Source organism: Sceloporus occidentalis, unplaced genomic scaffold (genome assembly GCF_023333645.1).
Source record: "Sceloporus occidentalis isolate IW3139 unplaced genomic scaffold, rSceOcc1.0.p SCAF_13, whole genome shotgun sequence".
Classification (NCBI taxonomy): Eukaryota; Metazoa; Chordata; class Lepidosauria; order Squamata; family Phrynosomatidae; genus Sceloporus; species Sceloporus occidentalis.
In genome coordinates, this window is record NW_028316993.1 from 4187188 (window position 1) to 4207630 (window position 20443).

Here is a 20443-nt window from a genome sequence, read left to right on the forward strand (position 1 = left end):
CCAGGGATGTAACTACAGGGGTGCAAGAAGAGGGCAGTGCCTTCTCAAATAAGATGACTGCCTCCTCTGAAAATTTCCTTCAGCCCCCAAACTCCTAGCACTTCAGTAACTTTAAACATTGAGAAACAGAGTCTAGGTATCCAAAGAAAAGGGATAGGCAAAGGGAATGTGGCAAATGGGAGAGGTCTTGGTGTGGATGATGCTCACTGCCTCTCTTTCCCTGGTGTGTTGGATATTTGGAGAGTGAAGGAACAACAACAACAGTGATATAACAGTTTGGAGAGAAGGGCAGCAAGGATGATAAGAGGTATGGAGAAAAGATTGAAGGGTGACTTGATCACACACTTTAACTACTTCAAGGGCTCCTACAAAGAGATGTGGGTTTGTTCTCTGCTGCCTCAGAGGGTAGGTCTAATGGTTTTAATTTACAGGAGGGTAGATTTAACCTGAACATTAGAAGCATGTCTTGAGGGTAAGAACGGTTCAGCAATGGAACCAACTGCCTAGAAAAGTGATGGGGTCTTCTTCTCTGGATGTCTACCAAAAGAGTCTGGAAAGCTGCCGTCTGGATATGCACTATCTGGAGATCCTGCACTGAGCAGGGAATTAGACTCAACGGCCCATGATATCCCATCCAACTCTATGATCCAATGAACCGCCAGCCATCTCCATTGTGTGACAACTTATGTGAACTCTCCATACCATCTAGGGTGGTATGACATGGTGCACTGCACTTACGAAGGCAGACAGACAAAGACATCTACAGGGATTTTCTACCTCTTCTGTTTCCCCATGAAGACTTCTTTACAGCATGGATATTTGCATACACTCCTCTTGGTTCCATTTATGTGATCATCCTAAGGACGATCTGAGACTCTACAGTGTGGTGCATAGTTGCAGCTGAGTGTTGCAGCTTCTTTTGTCTTGCCTTGTAAACAGGTGAAAGTAACTTCCTCATTTTAACCCCACTCACTGCCTGATCTTCAAAGGAACAGACACCAACAATTCAAGCAAGTTGGCCACTGTTACTGGTAAGAATATTAAGTTTATGTATTTTTAACCACTTATAGAGCTTACAGGGGGGTGCATTATACTAAACATGTTGGCTACAGGATTCTGGAAGTTGGAGTACCAAAAAAAATCAATGTATTGCTGAGTTCTGCATCAAGATCAGTATACATTACTGTGAGGCAGTGGGTCCCTGGGGTTTGGGCAATCCTCTCAGTTCGACCTGGAGATGCTGAGGATTGAACCTGGGACCTTCTACCATGTAGATTCCATAGCATGGAGCCAAGGAAGTGAAAGCAATGCCAAACTGCATTAATTCTGCAGTGTGGATTAGACCTACGAGTCCATCCCACCAGCAGATGATGGATCTTTCATCACTGAGATGGTTAATTTACTCCAAGCTTTGGCCTGATTTTTTGCAGGAATTATCCAGGGTGCTGAACCTACAAATCCCACAGTTCTATAGGAAGGAGCCATTGAAATGAAAGTGGCACAAAACTGCTTCATTTCTGCAATGTGGCAATAGTCTGGGTGCAGTGTTGTGGAGCATGTTGGCCTTCCAGGTTCTCCTGGGGTACTAATGCAACCCCGAGCCTTCCACAGCTGCCCATACCACCAAACTCAGGACCATGGTGCTCAAAACCATTACATCCATCATGAGCTTAGCAGTTGTATCTACTTTGGCTTTCTTCTTCCAGTCATCTATGGACTGGCAGAACCTTTGGAGATCAACCATGTTGAGCTGGCTTGCCTACTGATGATTAACCACCCATGTATTTTGTATTAAATTGACCAGGATGACTTATCTTGTAGGGTCGATGGGGAAACTGGCTGCTCTGCAGTCCCTGTGTTTGCTCCACAATGGAGTTTTGTGGTTGCTAGTGCTAGTCAGGTGCGAGGAGCCATTGCGTCAGTCGGTGGCGGTCCATTCTGGGTAAGCGAACATTACGCAACTTAGGCCAAGAGATGTTAAACAGAAAAAAGAGAATGCAACAGATCTATTCACTTTCTGTCCCCTGCTTCACAGGTATTGCCCTTGGGAGTGCATGACCTTTGTCCAGATGTGGCCAGGCTCCTTCTGCGTGGTAAGTCAGAGATTTCTAATCGTGAATCCTTCCTTTCTTAAAGGAATGGGGCTCTAGGGTGGTGAATGGGGCCACGAAATCTTGTTGGGGCCACATGTAGCCCATGGGCCACAATTTCTGGAATTAAAAGACTGATAAGATGGACTTGGGTTATGTTGAAGCACAGTGGAGATGAACAGTATATGTCTCACCCTGTTTAGGAGAAATAGAGTCTTGCCCTGTCTAAAAAAGCTAATATTATATCTTCCTTTTGTGTCTTGTCTGGAGGCTCTAACAACCAGGTTTGAGTGTGTCATCCCAAAGACCGCCAGCAATTGGACCATTCATGGATTATGGTGAGGCAAAGCCATTTAGACTGAGAGACATCCGAACCAGTTTCATGTCTAATTACCCATGTTGGGTGATCCTGGGAGCTGTAGTTTTTCCACACTCTCCTCCCAATTGCTAAAACGCTGAGAAGTGTAGTTCCTGTGAAGGGGCGTTTCAAAGCACTCCAGGTCTGTAGGCCAGTGTGAGAGAGCCAGTGTGGTGGTTTGAGCATCGGACTAGGACACTGAGAGAGCAGGGTTCAAATCCCTGCTTGGTCACAGAAACCTATTGGGTCATCTAGGGCGAGTGACACTCTCCCAGCCTGAGAGGATGGTAATAGCAAACCTCCTTTGGGCAAATCTTGCCAAGAAAACTCCATTATAGGTTCCTCCCAGGGTCTCTCTAAGACAAAAATAACTTGAAGGCATACAAATGTAAGTGTGCTCCCTATACGTTTCCTTCACCTCCTGCCTTTCTCCTTAAACCCACAGGCCCAGTGACATTGCAGAGTGTTGTCATTATTGGTACCTCTTTCCCTCTGATCTGAACGTAAGTTTGAACTTTTATTGTGCAAATTACCATCCAGAGACCTTGGGGAAAGGAGAATTAACTCTGCAATTTCCAGAGCGCATAATAATAATAATAATAATAATAATAATAATAATAATACCACCTTTTGGACTACTGACTCCCTGAATCCCTTTTGGATAACAAGTACCAGCCTCTTCCAGGCAGCATTGGGGGATTTGGAGACTTTCCCATGCTCTGGATCTTACCAACAATGAGTTCTTTTCACACCTTAGAAACCAATGCAGATATGGCTTGGGTTCAGGTTATTTGAAGGACTATATTTGTTTACATAGAGAGCCGGGGTGGTTTGTGTGCCGGACTATGACTCTGGAGACCAGAGATACTCACCAAGAGTATCTCAACTTCTGCTGTTTTTCCTCCCAGCAGGATCTGATGACTGAGCTAAACCAGTACTGGCCCAATTTCATCAATCTGAGCAACTTCCAGTTCTGGTAATGCTGTAGAGATAAAAGGAGGGGGCAACATTTTAGCTGGTGGGATTGGGGCTGCAGATCATGAATGGTAGGGATGAAAACTGAAATTGATCATAGAATCATAGAGCTGGAAGAGACCCCAAGGGCCATCCAGTCCAACCCACTTTTACCATGCAGGAATACACCATCAAAGCACCCCCAACAGATGGCCATGCACTGTCGAACAGCTCTTATGGTCAAGAAGTTCTTCCTAAGGTTTAGGTGGAATCCCTTTTCCTGTATTGGAATCCATTGCTTCATGTTCTAGTCTCTGGGGCAGCAGGATTAAATATACTTATTTAATATATACCCCCATTTCCCCAAGAAAGGGCATTTCCATTTTGAAAGACTGCACAGTTGATGAATTTAACAGGGTGGCTTTAATGTTCAAGGTATGGCTGACCCTCCCTTAAACCCATAGCATAATCATGTTTTCTGCCCCTCAATTTGGGAGTCACCAGGGTTTATTCAATGGGATGGAAAGATGTTGTGAGATCATCAAGAGTTGTGTGTGTTTCCCTCTCCTTCCCTAGGGAGAAAGAATGGAAGAAGCATGGGACTTGTGCAGGTTGCGTTGAAACACTGAACTCTCCCAATAAATACTTCAGGACTGCCCTCTCTCTGCACACCAAATATAATATCGACAGGTAAGCCATGACACTTTGCTCCCAGGGTTCGAATCCCCACTCAGCCACAGAAACCTTGGGCAAGTAACACACATTTTCTCTGTCTTAGAAGAAGGCAATTGCAATGGTAAAATGGTCTCTGGATAAAAATTGTCAAGGTGACCCTGTGTAGGTTTGTCTTAGGGTCATGTAATTAAAAAAGGACTTGCAGACACATAATAAATGAGTATAAATAAGATACTGGTTCTTGGCACATTAGAAAAAAAAGATTTCTAGTCCTCACATCAGATAGCCAGGGAAACACTGTTCTAAAAGATGTGGCATCTAAGAATGATGTTTTTAAATGCAGGGCCTTCCAAAGAAATGCTGTTATCCCGTCGTGCCGCCGGAACTACCAGGTACATTCAACAATAGCATACCCTCCAATTGTCCTGATTTGGCGAAACCGTTCCTATTAATCCTGTGCCATCCCACTTTTTCAGCTGCTTTTAAAATGTCCCAGTTTCTCTCTTCTCCTCTTCCTTTGCCCTAGACATACTTCAATTGTTGTAAAACAAAGCACACTTGGCTGCTTTTTACTTTCAAGATTCTCCCCAAAGTAAAAAGTGGCTGATTTTGTCCGCTTTCTGTGCGGGTTAATTTCACGTTAATGCTCAATGCTCCCGATGAGTCTGAAAACGATCCCATTTTTGTGGGATTTTTTCCATGATTGAAATCCCATTTCTGCACAGGATTTAGGCACTTAGCCGCCTGTCTGATAAACTCCATTGTAAATCATTTAGGGAGTGCTTACCGTATTTACTCGACTATAAGTCTCCCTCATGTATAAGTTGAGGGCAAGCTTTGGGGCCGAAATTTTAAGCTAAATTTCTAGACTTATACATGAATATATACAGTAAGTACATTGATATGTGGTATAGAAATGTACTTGCTATATTGCTATTGCAATTTTAACCCTTTCTGTCCTGTAATTTATTTCTGCAGCTCAGCACCTTGCAGGCAGCATTGCAGCCCATCCTAGGAGACCAATATAAATTGCAGTGTGTGACTGACATCCAGGTAGGTAATCTCTACCTTCCTGGAGAAAACATCTCTGTTATCTATGGTCCAAAACACACTGCAGAAATAATCCAGTGTGAGACCACTTTAACAGCCCTGGCTCAATGCTATGGACATGAGAGCTCTGTTCCACAATAAACTACAATTCCTAGGATCCCTTAGCACTGAGCCAAGGCAGTTAAAGCGGTCTCAAACTGGACTATTTCTCCAGTGTGTGATCCTAAGAGACATCTTTGTCTCTTATTGACCCATCAAGTCCTTGGGGAGGTCATTCTGGGCTGCATCCACACTGCAGAAATAATCCAGTTTGACGCCACTTTAGCTGCCATAGCTAAATGCTATGGAGTTATGGGAATTGTAGTTTCATGAGAAATTTAGCCTTCCCTGGAGTTTATCACACAAAGACGATCGGGAGATTATCCTGTGAATATCCTGGAAAAATCACGTAATTAAGTTAAACAATTTCACACAATGTCGCACAAAATCCACCATTAAAGTAGTGACAAATAAGCATTAACGTGCATGTTTTTACTTTCGGGATTTCAGCGACAATGCATTTTCGGTATCACTTTATTTGTGCAATTGCATGTGATGACCATCTGTGCAATTACTCGCCATTTTCGCTTTATTTGCGGGATGCTTTAAATGCACTTTAATCTCTCTTGAATGCTAAAATTAGCCCTGGTGTGATAAACTCCTAAATCATGGAGCCATGACAGTTAAAGCTGTGTCAAACTGCATTAATTCTGCAGTGTGGCACTAGCCCTAGAAGCTCAATTGTCTCAAACCCAAATGCCTTCTAATGTATTTACTCATTTTATTACACAGAAAACACAGAATCTACATTGTTGGGAGCAAAGTTGTTGTAAACCACTTTGAAATCTTGCGGTCAAATAAGTGCATCATTATTACCAAATAAATAAAATAAGAGGATTCTGCTCTAGGCTTCCACCTGGCGTCTTGCTTCATAAATCCTCTTCTCTTTCTTGCAGGGACGACAAATCTTGGTGCAAATAAAAGTGTCACTTCACACCGATTTCTCCACCGGATGCATTGAAAGCAGTTTTCAGGATGGCTCCCCATATAAACCCTGCCAAGCAGAAAGGAGAGTTTTTTATTTTCCTCCCAACCATGAAAATCCACGCAATCCTTGTCCCTGATCAGAGAGAGGGTCAACTCTGAGAGACATGAGAGGCTATAAGGAACCCAAATAAAATAACTATCCTTGTTTTTGTGTGTTGTTTCACTGACTGTACAATGGAGGGGGGGATTCTGGGAGTTACTATCCAAAAAAGTAATATTTCTATCAGAAAAAAATGACATTTCCATCCAGAACTGGTTGTAGTTTCAACCTGCGTGGTTCTTTTGGTGTCAGAAATTGAAGAGTCTCTTTTATCTGAAATGCTTTGGATGCATGAAACAAAGGTCCAAAACACACTGCAAAAGCAACCCAGTTTGAGACCGCTTTAACTGCCCTGGTTCAGTCCTGGGAATGGTAGTTTATCGAGGCCTCACAGACAGAGCCTAAATGTCTCACAAAACTACAGTTCCTAAAATTCCCTAGCGTGGAGCCAGGGCAGTTAAAGCGGTCTCAAACTGGATTATTTCTGCAGTGTGTTGTGAACCAAAGTTTGTGTACACTGAACCACTGGGAAGCAAAGGAGCCACCATCTCAGCCACCCATGAAGAAACAGTATTGTGTTTTGGAGTATTTTGGATTCCTCTTGTACTCACTGGGAACTACTCCATGAGTAAATCTGCACAGGATGAGACTGCAAAGCATCTTCACAAGCAACTTGGGTGCATAGTTTACCAAAAGCTGCATTTGACTGCATCTGCACTGCAGAAATGATCCAGGTTGACACCACTTTAACTGCTACAGCTTCAGTGCTCAAGATTCTGGGAATTGTAGTCTATGGTTGCACCAGAGCTCTCTGACAGAGAAGGCAAACTATCTCCCAAAACTATAGATCCCCAAATTCCATAGCACTGAGTTTAAAAAAAGTGGTGTCTTCTTGGATTATTTATTGCTATTTGGTATTTATTTTAATCTGTTGTTTGCATATTTTTGGTTGCATGATACTGTGTTTCAATTTTTGTATTATATTGTTTCTTAGAAGGTACACCCATTTTATTTTGTTTTATTCTATTTTATGCACAGCGTTATGCAAACTTGCAGCGCTATATAAATAAAGCTAATTAATAATAATAATAATAATAATTGCTGCAGTGTGGATGCAGCAAGCAAAGCACCCTTCCCCAAATCATGGGATGTTTCATCCCTTCTCCCAGACTTGGGAGTTTGGAAAAGTTACTTTTGTGGACTACAACAGCTCCCAAACCCTCACCCTCAGGATCACCATTGGACCAAACCTTTCACCCTCCTCTCCTCTGATGCAAACCTTTCCCTCCCTTAAGCAGTCAGTTGAAAAAGAATTGCTTGCCAAAAAGAAAAAGTGCACTTGAGAGATCTCCAAAGGATCTCCCAAACTGGTAGAAAGGCTTGTGGGAAAAGGGGGAGGAGCCTCCAAAACAGAGCCAGGATCCAGTGGTTCTCTTATTTCATTGGCTGCTACTGAATCCTTTTTTGCTTGGCTTTATTGGATTGCAAAAGGATCTTAAAGGTGGGTTTGCAAAAACAGTCATTATTTTGTTTCCCAGTTCTTAGGAAGCTGCTAGAATGGGAGAGATGGCGGTGGTAAAAAGCAGTCCTCTAGTTTGGCATTACTAGCATTGCCACCTTCTCAGGTTACAACCAGTTTTTGCAACCCAATTCTTTTCTTCTCCCCTCCAAACAGCTCCCCTTGAACCTTTGTAAATTTTATTTCCAGTAGATCCTGCAATGCATTTTGTGTTGTTGTTTTTTTGCATACAAATTCCCATGCATTTTTACATGTAATTCTTTTGCATGTAATTTTTTGCATGCAATTCTTTTTCTTTTTGCATGCCATTCTCTTTCCCCCATTTCCCAGCCAAAGCCCACTGAGCTTCCCTTGCCCCATTTTCAAGGACCAAAAATTTTCATTCCCTTCCTTGAAAACCTTTGCAAACTTTACATTTCCTTCCTTGCTCCTATTCACCCGCTTCATATTTTTACCCCCCCCCCCAACCTTACTCTTCTTCCTTTATTCCCTCTTAGCAACCCAAGAATTGTATAATTTTAATATTTTCATCCTATGGCCTCCTAGTAGTATTCCAGTCCTGTTCCTTCCATTTTAATTATTAACTGAACTACAATTTATAGCATTAGGATTCTGCTTTTAACTGCCCTGGGTGCCTCCTATGCAATGATGGGCTTTGTAGTTTCATGAGGCACTACAGCTCCCTGGATGTAAATCCTAAAATGGTCCTCCCTAAACTGCATATCCTAGAGATGGAACCATGACAGTTTAAAATGGAATTATACTGGTATAACTGTGTAGTGTGGCAGCATTTCCCCCTCTTTACAAACCCTAACAAAGTCCTCACAGACAGCAGGTTAAATGCCCCCTTTTTCTATGTTGGGATACCCCAAAAAAGACCCCATTACTGTAGCCCTTTTCTCATTTAACCTTAATTAATGGACTTATTATTATTATTATTATTATTAACCTTTATTTATAAAGCGCTGTAAATTTACACAGCGCTGTACATAAATTTTTTAGTCAGACGGTTCCCTGCCCTCAGGCTTAATAGGAATTGAAAATGGAGGCTAAAAGAGTCTTCAGGGGTGCATCTACACTGTAGAAATAATGCACTTTGACACCACTTTTAACTGCCATGACTTATCCTGGGATTTATAGTTTGGTGGGTGCTTTTGACAGCAGCCAAACTACAAATCTCAGGACTCTATAAGATAAAGAGTGTCAGGGCAGTTAAAAGCGGCGCCCCAAACTTCTTTATTAATTTGATTAATAATTGCGACTCCTGCTAAATGTGTTTGATTTGTATGACGTTTAAGGAGAGGCCTGCCTAACCGGGTTCAAAAGCTAGCTAGCATTAAAAACCGTTTTGTCCAACTGCCATTTTTTTCTCCCATTTGAATAAAAGACTGGAGTACGTGTATAAAAAAAGACGTTAAAATAGATGTCTTCTCAATAATAATAATAATAATAATAATAATAATATCTTTAATTGTGCAGTGTGGATACATGGGCAAAGAGATGAGAAAGCATTCATATTGGTGGGGGAAAAGGGCTTTTTGGAGGACTTTGTGGGTCCATTTTTTGTGGGTACAAAGTCTAAAAAGCTGCCTTGAGTTGAATCCCATGTTGGGAGAAAGCAGGGTATGACTCCCACACACACACACACACACACACACACAAATATATATATCTCCCATATTTGTGTTGTATTGTGTTGTGTGGGGCCACTACTGAGGAAATGACAAATTTCCTCAAGAGAGTTGGGCTCTGAGGGGGAATTTGTGAGAGGAATTTTGGTTTTTCTGAGGGGAGCCTTTTTGAGGGAATTTTGTGAGGAAATATTTATTTATTTATTTATTTATATTTAAATATTTTATTTATTTAGATTTATTTATTTAAATAAATTATCTATTTTATGTAGCACTGTCGGAGCCCTCATGAAGAAATCTTGCGGAGTACCAGAGCTCTTGATGCACTGCCAAACTATAAATCTCATGATTCTGTAGTATGAGTCATGGCAGTTGAAGTGGCGTCAAACTGTGTTTATTTCTACAGTGTAGATGCACCCCTAGAGACCCTTTTATCCCCATTCCTATCTCCATTTACCACAACTTTTCCCTCAGGTTTTGCATTACAAGTGGGGTCCATGACTGAGTGACTTCAAGTCACTTCAGAGGTCTGTTTTGGACATAAAATAGCCTGAAAGGAGCAAAAACATGGCAAAAATGGACCCCCTTATTTCCTAAAGGCCATTTGAGACAAAAAAAGATTTTTTTTTAAAGGGGTCAGCATTACTAGTCATTGGCAGCATCCTCACTACAGAAATAATCCACTTTTCCACCGCTTTAACTGCCGTTTGTTGTGGCACCAGTGCTCTCACAAAATGTCTCACAAAACGTCTCACAAAACTACAAATCCCAGAATTCCATAGCATTTGGCCATGGCAGTTAAAGTGGCATTAAACCAGAGTATTTCTGCAGTGCAGATGCAGTCCTAGTTATCCACTCTTAGTGTCGCCGTCCCTACTTTGGAGATAGGCAGTTTACCATTTGTAACTTGGTTATTATTGCAACTTTTGTTGAGAATTTTTTCAAATGCAGATATTTGAAAAGGAAAAAAAAGAATTAAAAAAATATTTTTGTTTTTCTTTACCTCAGCTTTCCACTCACATAATAGGGGGAAAAACACCAATAAAATACTAATTAAACTCAAAAACCCACAACCTTTTTAACCAGAAAACATCATTTTTTTAGCATCGTCTTATAAATCATCTTGAATGTTTACAATATAATGCTAAAAAAGTGATAAAGCATTTGGTCTTTTGGCTGGAACGGTTATAGAGTTTAATTGCCTCTTGAAAGCAGTAAAAGAAATCAAATCTCTCTTATCCAAATTGTTAGGGACCAGAAACGTTTTGAATTTTGGATTTTATCCCCAGTTTTTGCAATATCTACATTTGCATATATGTACATAATGTGATATCTTGGGAATGGGACCCAAATCTAAACACGAAAATTCATTTACGTTTTGTATGCATCTCATACACATAGCTTGAAGGTAGCTTTATACATAATATTTATAATGATTTTGTGCGTGGAACAATGTTTGCGTACACTGAAAGTATCAGAAAGCAAAGGTGTAACAGTCTCAGGCGCCCATTGTGGACAATTTTGGATTTTGGAATAATTTTGATTTTGGAATTCTGGATAAGAAAGACTCAACTTTCTTATGGTCCATTTTTGTTATGTCTTTTTGTCCCCTTCGGGGTATTTTATGCCCAATAGAGACCTTTGAAGTGACTTGAAAAACACGACATAGTTTACAAGTAACTATGAATCCAATATTGGCTTTTGGAGTGTATTGCATTTTGGAATAAGGGAGACTCAGCTTGTTAAAGTTGACCCTCTGTATCCACAGATTTTTAATCCACGGATTCAAGCATCCGTGGCTTGGAAATATTCCAAAAATATATATAAATTCCAAAAGGCAAGGCTTGATTTTACCTTTTTTATATAAGGGACACCATTTGACTATGCTGTTGTTTTTAATGGGACTTGAGCATCCATGGATTTTGGTGTCTATGACGGTCCTGGAACCAAACCCCAGCGGATGCCAAGGGCCCACTGTATAACATTCAGACTTTATTTTACCTATTTTCTTTCTTTCTAGAACAATGTCGGACAAAGAAGATGAGGCTAAAAAGAGTTGCCAGGAACTCAACCTGGCAGTATTGGCTGAGAAAGAGCAGCTTCAATCTGCTTGGAAGGAAGAGTGCCAATCCAAGCCTTTGGAAGAACCACTTTCTTCTGCAAATTCTTCTGCTGAGGTTCAGCAAGGAAAGGGTGGGTTTTAGTGCATAGCTGCCAGACCACACTGCAGAAATAATCCAGTTTGAGACCACTTTAACTGCCTTTGCACAGTGGGAGCACTGGGAACTGTAGTTTATTGTGGCACCAGACTCTCAGACAGAGAAGCCTCAGTGTCTCCTAAAACTGCAGATCCCACAATACCCAAGGTAGTTAAAGCAGTCTCAAATTGAATTATTTCTGCAGTGTGTCTTGACCAGTCTGCCAGTTAATATAATAATAATAATAATAATAATAATAATAATAATAATAATAATATTTATGTATATCCCTCCTCTCCAGGCAGTTCGAAGCAACTATCAATAATAAAACGTTAAAATACAGTAAAACATCATAACCCATAAACTCTCCCACCCACAATAAAAATACATTTTAATGATAAAACTAAGCAAGGACACTTGAAGGGCAATTGATGGGAAATATGAAACAGTGGGAAGATATTTGGAATAAAGGATTCAAATTGATGTGTTCTTACAATCATAAGGAACACGTTCATGAAATATAATTGGGATTTAATGCCAGATAGGCTGCATCTGCACTGCAGAAAAAACTCAGTTTGATACCACTTTAATTGCCACGGCTCAATTTCATGGAATACTAGGAATTGCAGTTCGTTGTGGCCCCAGAGCCCTCTCACAGAGGAGGCTAAATGTCTCAGAAAACTACAGTTCCCAGAATTTCATAGCATTGAACTATGGCTGTTAAAGTGGTGTCAAAACTGGATTATTTCTGTAATGAAGATGTAGTCATAGATTGGCTAAAATGCATAAAGATTGGTCAAATGTGTATTGGAAATGTAGAGAGCAAGTAGGACACTTTTTTCCATTTATGGTGGAAGTGTAAAAGAATGAAGAAATATTGGCTTAAAATGGATTGATGTTATGGTAAATAATTAAGTTGGAAGAGGAAAATACAAAATTAAACCGAGGGAAACAATGTTATTATTGAAGAAATCGTATTTTGGATTGGCAGGAAGTGTTTTGTTTCTTGGTTTAAAAGGGAAGAGGGAAAGGGGATTTTTTTGGTGCATGTCTTATTGCTTGTTTTGGCTGTTTTTATGTGTTTATGTTTTTGTTGCCATAGTTTAAATTTCTGAATAAAAATGTAATTGTATCGAACTAGGTTTGCCCAGTCCTTGAGACCTAGCGTCTGGCTCTTGCAGCAAGTAGGGCCTGGTGATGTTTCAAAGTTGATGTTACAAGGAGTAAGTCCTTAATCTTTGAGCATGATCCATTAAGTTGCACAATATGCCATTTAAATAATAATAATGATAACAAACCCCACCAGGTATGACAAACAGGAGGTTCGGTGTATTGGCCTGAGCCTTGCTCTTCAAATCTTGACCTGGGCTCGAATCCTCACTTCATGGTTGTACAGTAAAATCTCAGTATCCGCTGATTCTTGAGCCACAGATTCAACCGTCCACGGCTTAAAAATATTTTTAAAACCCCATACATTCCAAAAAGCAAACCTTGATTTTGCTGTTTTATGTAAGAGACTCCATTTCACTTTGCCACCTCTATTTATTAGGACTTGAGCCTCCCTGGATTTTGGTATCCATGCCCTAGAACCAACCCCCTTTTACATAGACCCTTACATAAAACCGCAAAGTCAAGGTTTGTTTTTTGGAATTTATATATTTCTAAAGTATTTCCAAGCGGTGGATGGTTGAATCCATGGATACGGAGGGCCAACTGTATGGTGTTTTTTAAAATTTGTTCTAAACTGCCTTGAGTCCTGAAGTGGGAAAAAAGGTGGGATATAAATATTACAACAATAACATTGAGACTTGTGTGGGCGAAGGACGTTCTGTTGATATTCTCAGTGACTTTAAGGTGACTCACATTCACGTTTTGCTTCCCTGCCCTTTCCCCCTTTCCCCTGCTTTTCCGCCAACTTTCTTACTATAGCTTCTGCTTTTGCTGCTAGTGCTTCTGCTTCTTTTAAGAAGCCACTCCTAGATGGATGGGATCAGCCAGCAGATAATCGCTGTAATAACAAAGCAGAGAAGCACCAAGGTAAAATGAGTCTTGTGGAAACCAGAGCTTTTCATGGGTCGCCATTTCCTATTTCTGCCAACTAGACGCTTACTCCCATTCCATGAATAATAATATATTTATTTATATCCCGCCTCTCCCTTCCGGGATCTAGGCAGGTAACAACAGTCCAATAAAACAAATACAGACAATAATAAAATTTCCTTAATCCCCTTAACCCTCCCTCTTGCTAAAATTACACATAAACATCAAGATACAATACAATATCCCCTGTATAGCGTACTTAGTTACATATTTTGTAACTAAAGATCGACACAGGTCAAATTATTCCAAGAGACCATCAGGAGAGGCGGTGAAAGAGAGAATGGATCAGTTTTGGTTAATTCAGCTGGAGGTTAGTCTGGAAAGGCCTGCCAGAAGAGATCTGTCTTTATCGCCTTTTACAACGCCTCCAAAGATGTAATATGGCGGATCTCTTCCGGCAGGTCATTCCATATTTTAGGAGCGGCAGCTGAAAAGGTCCTCTGGGAAGTCACCACCGGCCTGGTTTTCTTGGGCTGGAGTAGGTTCCTCCCAGAGGACCTGAGTGCACGGGAAGGATTGTAAGGGAGGAGGCGTTTCCTCAAGTATGCATATGAAGTTGGGAAAAGAATAAATGAGTGGTGAACCTGCCACTTTGGGTCCGGTACTGAGAGAAAGGTGGGGTTATACATTAATCTATGAATGATCCAGGAGTACATGTCCTGGTCCGTGACTCATTGGCTGCCAGTCCCTGATGAATTTCCAGAAAATTTTAAAAAATGGTAGCCAGTGGACACAATTATGGTGCTACAGGGACTGCAAAATACAGATGTTGCTCACCCTTCCCTTCAATCCCCTAAATTTGTAGCCTTGCAGAGAGAGACTTTGAAAATCACTCATATTAATAACGCTTATATTTGTTGTGTGTTTTAATTTCCTGGGTCACTTTGCCTACCCCTTTTCTTTGGATGTCTAAACTGTGTGTCTAAATGCCTGATGGAGATTTAGTGCAACTAGAACGCTAGAAATTTGGGGACTGAATACAAATGCATCTCCTCACACAGTTTTTAATTTTGTGTTCTCTAGGCTTCCCAGCTGTCCATGTTCCTTGCGTGAAACCACTGACTGTTGGTAAGGATGACACCTTTAAATAATAAAAAAAGAATCATCAGTTACATCTCTTGTATCCATGACTTTAATGTTGCATTTGTCCTAAGAAGATGTTTTGGAGTTTTTCTTTTTTCCAAACACTCCTTGCTTTTAAGATGTCGGCAACAAAATTTTTGTGGCCTTTTGCGTTCTTCATTTGATGCAGTGGTGTCACGAGGAAGGTGTACTAGGATGAGACACACTGGATGACAGCCTCAGATGGCTTTGTTTGTGTGTGTATGTCCTAGCAACAACACCCCCCTGCCCCAAAAGAACCATAAGCAGCATGCCTCTTTTTTAATTTACATCCATTGAAACCTAACGCATTCTTAGATGTAAAATTCTAACTTAAGAATATTGCCAATACTGGAATATTGCCAGTACTGTGCTATGCAGGTACTGGTTTTGGTTATTGTGAATGAAGACATGGACTAGTTTCCCACCACCACCTGAGATCATTGCCAGGATTTGCAGAACAAGCAGCCCTTAGAGATGTCAGATAGAGGTTGACCTGTCTCTCTTCTCTCCACCAGAAAACGATATCACCCACCCACAGCGCTGTGCTGCCATTACAAGTGATATGTGTGACATGCTCCTGGGGGACGAGCTGGACTACAAAGGTTGCATGAGCAGCGTTTCCGCATTCATTCTGGAGAGAGGTGAGCCACTGGTTGCGTTTTTAAGTCATGTAGGCCAGTGGTTCCCAGGCATGGGTCCTCCAAGTGTTTTTGGACTTCACCTCCCAGAATCTCTGTCCAGCTTGGCCAACAGTCAGCAATTTTGGGAGCTGACGTTTGAAACGTCTGTAGGACCCAAGTTTGGGAATCACTGGTCTAGCTGATGTATTAACTTTTAGATGGTGCACTGCCTCCTTGTGTTTGAGATTTTCATGGATCCATTCCTGTGCCTGTTTCCTTAGAAGTTGCTGACAGTCAGAGCTCTTGCAAGGAGACCTATGAACTGGTCGCTTTGGGAACAGGGGACGCTTGCTACAAAGGTTGGATGGAGTTCAAGGGCAGGAGGCTCCATGATATGCATGGCATGGTGGTAGCCCGCAGAGCCCTCCTGAGGTGAGTGACCCCTTTCTTGTCCTGAGAGGCTGGGTTTGTTGGGCAAAATAGGGGAAAGGAAAACCGGGGAGTGGTGCACACCAAAAACAAGATAGTCCAGGGATCAGTCCTGCCTAGAAAAAATAAGAGGTTCTTATTGAAAGCTAGTTTCTTATAGAACTGGCAGGTGGCTCTTAATATGAGGGATGTCCCCTATCAATGGGCTGGGAAGATTTTCCTTTTAAAGAGGCTGAACAAGATACCAAAATAAAATAAAATCCCCATATTTTAGTGTGTGAGCTCTTGATAGAGACAGAAATATATGCATCATGTAACATCAACAATATGTGAATTTTACAGTGGAACAAATGGATAACTGCTCCATTTTACTTCTAAAATGCTGTTTTCTGGGGGTCATTTGGAAATTTTGTACCATTTTTATAGTGCAAATCTTCTCTGGAAAAAAAACATTGAAAGGAAACAGCTCATGTATTTCTTGCATGTGCCTTCAAGTCGGCTGCCGAATTATGGTGACCCCATGAATTTCATAGAGTTTTCTTAGGCAAGGAATACTCAGAGGTGGTTTTGCCAGTTCCTTGCTCTGAAATATACCTAACACATAATGAATAGCAAGGTTTTTGTTAATTGCAGGGATTTTTAAAACAAGCGAACAACTAATCCATAACATATGACCTTTAAAATGATAAGATTATTCTCCCAAGTTCTGGGGAAAGGGTGTTTCCTAAGGACAAAAAGATCTTACATTCTGGCCCTTTGCCTGAGATGCTGTTGTGCATTTATGCCAGCACAGGCTGCCACATGTTGGTGGCAGGAATAAAAAGGCCGTGGATGCAGCAACTGCAAAGCAAAGAAGGCAGATTAGTCCTTATTTGTCAAAATCCTATAATTTCTCACCAGGTACTTTTATAAGCAACTACTGATGTACTCCAGCCAAACCCCCGCTGCCCTTGAGAGGTGCATCTTCTGCCCAGCAGACGATGGGGTGCACCTGACTCTGAAACCAAAGTACTATCTGCATCTCTATATGAGCCAAACACCCAGCGGAGCTGCGGAGAATTTCCAGTGAGTACTTTGTGTGAGTAGTTGGAGCAGGACATGGAGACAGTTGGAAACATGATGTGAACAAGAACAATCGTGTCAGAAGAGCTGGCTTGTTTTTGTGCTTTGAATCATGGTATGTTTTCCAACTCTGAAGACAGACAGAGAGCAGCCAGACTTAATAGCAGGGCAATTTTATCTAGGTGTACACCCAGATAAAGAGGGGAGTAATAATTAATTTGCTATATTCTCTGTTTCGTCATGGCAATCAGGATGACCTGCAGAAGGTTCTGAGATGGCATCCAGCTAGGTGCTGACTAGATGCAGACTTACTTAGGTTCCCTAAGGGGGCTTTATGCCCTATGATCCTTCAACCCCCATTTAACTAATCCACTTGCTAGCTAGAAGTGCCTAGTCCCACACTGTTCTCTCAATTGATGCCATTTCCCTTTGTGTGGTTTTTTTCTTCTCTTGCTCACAGAACCAGGTTGTCACCGCCAAAGCCAGCTGCTGGACTTCATGTTAACATTAAAGGGGAGCTCAGGCCTGTCCCCTACTGCCGCCCCAGTGTACTGTCTTCCTACGTCTACTGTGTCTCTGGCAGCGATAAACTGACCCGCTGGAGTGTTTTGGGTATCCAGGGTGCCCTCCTCAGCCACATCCTCCTCCCTGTGTACATCACCAGCATTGTCGTAGGTGATTGCTTTCCCTGTGTTGTTTCCCTTAGAAAAGATCAGGTGCAATTTTAGCATCATCCTATTCTCTCAGTCACAGATATTTTAATATTCCACGCTTGTAGAGAAAAAGAGAAGGATGAATTGAGCACTGAATGTCCCTTGATTTTTGGACACTTACTGAACAAAGAGCTTGTTGTGCTAATCGGTAATTGATGGTGAGGCATGCCAATATACACAGTCCTAAGGAAATGTGGAAGCCTTGGGGCTGGGGGAGGAGAATTTTATCAAGCAGAGAGCATCTTGAATTCAGTTGTCTGAGGATCACCATAAGGGGTTTGGATGACAATTTTTCCCTTGTGGTATCAATGAGAATGTCATGCAGGACCCAAAAGCAGGGCCAAGGGTTGAACCACTGGTTGCCTTACTTTCTTCCCTGTTGTGGTTGCTGTGTGCTCTCCAGCCATCTCTGGCTTATGATAACCCTAAGGTGAATCACAAAAACCCACTGGGTGAGCTTGGGCAAGTCATACCCTCTGAGCCTCAGAGGATGGCAAAGGCAAAACCTTTCTGAACAAATCTTGCCAAGAAAACCCAGCGATGGCTACGCCTTAGGATCACCATAAGTAGGAAACAACTTGAAGGCACACAACAACACAGGTGAACTTATCACTGTATCTGTGTTTTTTTGCCAAGATTTGAAGTTGATTTGTCATTACCTTCCTCTGAGGCTGACAGAGTGTGACTTTCCCAAAGTCACCTAGGGGGTTTCATTGGGGATTTGAACTGTCATCTCCCAGAGTCCTAGTCCAACACTCAGATCATTACACCATGCTATCTTTCTTCCCTGATTCTGACTTGAATCAGATCAGTGTCTCCATTATCCTTCTGGGTAGAGTTTGGAGAGAATTAGCATATGCTATGCTCCTAGACCATGTTGGATTCACTATCTTCTATTTTTCTCACTCTTTTCTCACTTGTACATTCTAGCTGATCCTTACCAAGACCCTACCACCCTCAATTGGGTCATCAATGATCGTCTGAAGCTGGGACCAGGGGACAAGTTACCAGAATCCTATAACCAAAAGCAGGTGTACCTCTTTGATGGCCCCCGCATAGCCCCCATTGAGACACCTCCAGACTGTTGCTCCTGGAGCCTTAACTGGTGCGGTGGAGATGAGATGCTAGAACTTGTGAATGCGACCGTCGGGAAGGCAGTCCGGGAGTAAGTTCAGGCCAGTGATGGCGGACAAAAGAGACTGCCAGGCTTGTAACCTGCATATGTTCTGTCATGTCATTAATTTTGGTTTACTGCCAAGTTCTGTATTCAGCAAACCAAATCCTGCAGTTTCTGGCAAAGATAAATTGCAAACTGTGCTTTTTATTCAGGCCTCCTGTGGCTAATAAATTGGAATGGTCAGAAACAAAGGGAGCCAGTGGAAAGCAAAGACAGACAATATTTCTTAGGGGCTCAAATTGTTATAATTTTCTTTTTCCACCACTCGATTGATAGCCTGAACAGAAAGTGGTTGAGAGTTACAAATCAGATATTCTGCATGGTTCCAAATTCATTTTAGGCCTATGTATTTGGCGACAAAAAGCAATGGAAGATAACTGTTACCAGAAGTTGTGCATACCATTTAAATATACCTATACCTTTGTTCCGGGCTACTTACTGCTCACTATAGTAAGCTTAAAAAATGTATGTGTGACGGCTAATGTAACTGCGTTGCATGTAAAAGGAAGAAATTTGTTGTTGTTTTAAGAATATTTTCAGTTTCATGTCTACACTTTATGGAACTTGGGCTCTTGAACCAGGATTCCACAATTCCCACTCTGCCTTCTGTTTGTCATCTTGGTACAGTAGCGGAATTGTACTGAGATGTATTGTTGTTGTTGCTTTAAAAGAAAGCGTACTTTGTTCTGTGGGTTGTTGTTGCTTCATGATATGAATGCCTTCTCACAGCATTACAGACCCGGGAGACCAGTATCGTCCTTGTCGGCTTTGCAAGGCTGCCATGCTGAAGTCATTCAGGAAGGTAGCACATGAGATGAAGAGGGAAGACCTGGTGTTGCTGCCCACGTACCACGAAGCCAAAGTGAGCCCCTTAAGTTCCTCAAAGACCTCTGATTTTCCCTGTTTTGCTTTTAGAATTGAGCCCACTTCCTCAGAGTTTAAATCTCACTTTTAAGGTTTTCCTTCTTGATTTCCTCAACTCCAGGTTCAAGCTGAAGCCTACCAGAGTGCCAAGCGCCAGGTGTATGACCAGCTGAGCTTGCAGGATTATGGCAAGTGGCCCCAAAAGCAGTTGGTGGACATCTTTGCCAACTAGAATTGGGAGGCACCCAAACCAAAACCAAACATTGCCTATTTTGTTAACAAGAGTTTACTGTTACATCCAAATGTGTACAGAGGCAAAGGAGAAATGTACAGGCTCTGGTTTTCTGTTTTGACTGGTTAAAGATTAATTTTGATTTATTAGAAAAAGAGTTGGCTTGTTCTGTGTTTCTATGAAATGTTCGCTGCCTCTGCAGTGTATTCTTGTTAAAGACATGTTTGCTGGTTGTTCAAACTGAGATGATATTTGTGCTATGTGAATGTATATCCCATTCAAAATGGAACATGGCGCAATGACCTCTCTTCTTTTTGTCTCCCTGTGAACTTAAAATCCCTTGATTTAAATAAAAGTCTTCATTTTAAGCCTAATTTTTTTTTACTTCTGCAAATTTGGTGGAGAAAAACACAGAGTGTGGTTCTGAATATGGACTAGTGAGAATTTTGACCTGAATTTCAAGGAAACAAACATTGTGTTCAAGTAATGGCTCATATTTTTACGATCAAGGAACAAGACCAGCTGCTAGATTAGCTTCTCC

The 20443-nt window shown here is 41.5% G+C and overlaps 2 protein-coding genes and 1 long non-coding RNA gene across 17 annotated transcripts; 2 read left to right on the forward strand and 1 right to left on the reverse strand.

Annotated features, from left to right (window-relative positions):
• The first annotated feature begins 14 nt into the window (after positions 1–14).
• Positions 15–6354, forward strand: LOC149304632 (ribonuclease Oy-like). Of its 2 annotated transcripts, XM_089479254.1 has the most exons (10): positions 15–1031; positions 1822–1942; positions 2036–2093; positions 2361–2428; positions 2894–2951; positions 3360–3424; positions 3979–4092; positions 4421–4469; positions 5056–5130; positions 6123–6354. In XM_089479254.1, exons 2-10 carry the CDS (start codon positions 1827–1829, stop codon positions 6288–6290), a joined length of 771 nt encoding a protein of 256 aa, XP_089335380.1. In that variant the 5' UTR covers positions 15–1031; positions 1822–1826; the 3' UTR covers positions 6291–6354. The 2 variants fall into 2 exon arrangements, with proteins under 2 accessions (XP_089335380.1, XP_089335381.1); XM_089479255.1 differs by lacking the exon at positions 1822–1942 and having other exon boundaries at positions 23–1031.
• Positions 3325–11540, reverse strand: LOC149304633 (uncharacterized). 6 transcript variants are annotated; one of them, XR_016271892.1, is made up of 3 exons: positions 11405–11540; positions 6043–6220; positions 3325–3430 (listed from the first exon to the last, which is right to left on the reverse strand). It is a non-coding gene; the product is annotated as an uncharacterized LOC149304633 (long non-coding RNA). The 6 variants fall into 6 exon arrangements; XR_016271895.1 differs by lacking the exon at positions 11405–11540 and adding an exon at positions 10407–10459; XR_016271894.1 differs by lacking the exon at positions 11405–11540 and adding an exon at positions 10088–10189.
• LOC149304634 (adenosine deaminase domain-containing protein 2-like) lies at positions 6821–20276 on the forward strand. 9 transcript variants are annotated; one of them, XM_089479240.1, is made up of 11 exons: positions 6822–6930; positions 11424–11596; positions 13531–13638; positions 14725–14769; positions 15321–15446; positions 15707–15857; positions 16755–16919; positions 17377–17591; positions 18560–18794; positions 19536–19668; positions 19792–20276. In XM_089479240.1, exons 1-11 carry the CDS (start codon positions 6878–6880, stop codon positions 19900–19902), a joined length of 1515 nt encoding a protein of 504 aa, XP_089335366.1. In that variant the 5' UTR covers positions 6822–6877; the 3' UTR covers positions 19903–20276. The 9 variants fall into 9 exon arrangements, with proteins under 9 accessions (XP_089335375.1, XP_089335366.1, XP_089335367.1 ...); XM_089479241.1 differs by lacking the exon at positions 6822–6930 and adding an exon at positions 7563–7754; XM_089479246.1 differs by lacking the exon at positions 6822–6930 and adding an exon at positions 7789–7878.
• The last annotated feature ends 167 nt before the right edge of the window (positions 20277–20443 follow it).

What these genes read in the sequence shown, in the direction of transcription:
- LOC149304634 (XM_089479240.1), top strand. Translation starts at nt 6,878, where the DNA reads ATGAGTAAATCTGCACAGGATGAGACTGCAAAGCATCTTCACAAGCAA. An exon ending in TGAGGTTCAGCAAGGAAAGG is followed by an intron (nt 11,597 to 13,530) that starts GTGGGTTTTAGT and finishes TTCTTACTATAG; the next exon opens with CTTCTGCTTTTGCTGCTAGT. An exon ending in CATCACCAGCATTGTCGTAG is followed by an intron (nt 17,592 to 18,559) that starts GTGATTGCTTTC and finishes TGTACATTCTAG; the next exon opens with CTGATCCTTACCAAGACCCT.
- LOC149304632 (XM_089479254.1), top strand. Translation starts at nt 1,827, where the DNA reads ATGGGGAAACTGGCTGCTCTGCAGTCCCTGTGTTTGCTCCACAATGGA. An exon ending in CTGAGCAACTTCCAGTTCTG is followed by an intron (nt 3,425 to 3,978) that starts GTAATGCTGTAG and finishes CTCCTTCCCTAG; the next exon opens with GGAGAAAGAATGGAAGAAGC. An exon ending in AGTGTGTGACTGACATCCAG is followed by an intron (nt 5,131 to 6,122) that starts GTAGGTAATCTC and finishes TCTTTCTTGCAG; the next exon opens with GGACGACAAATCTTGGTGCA.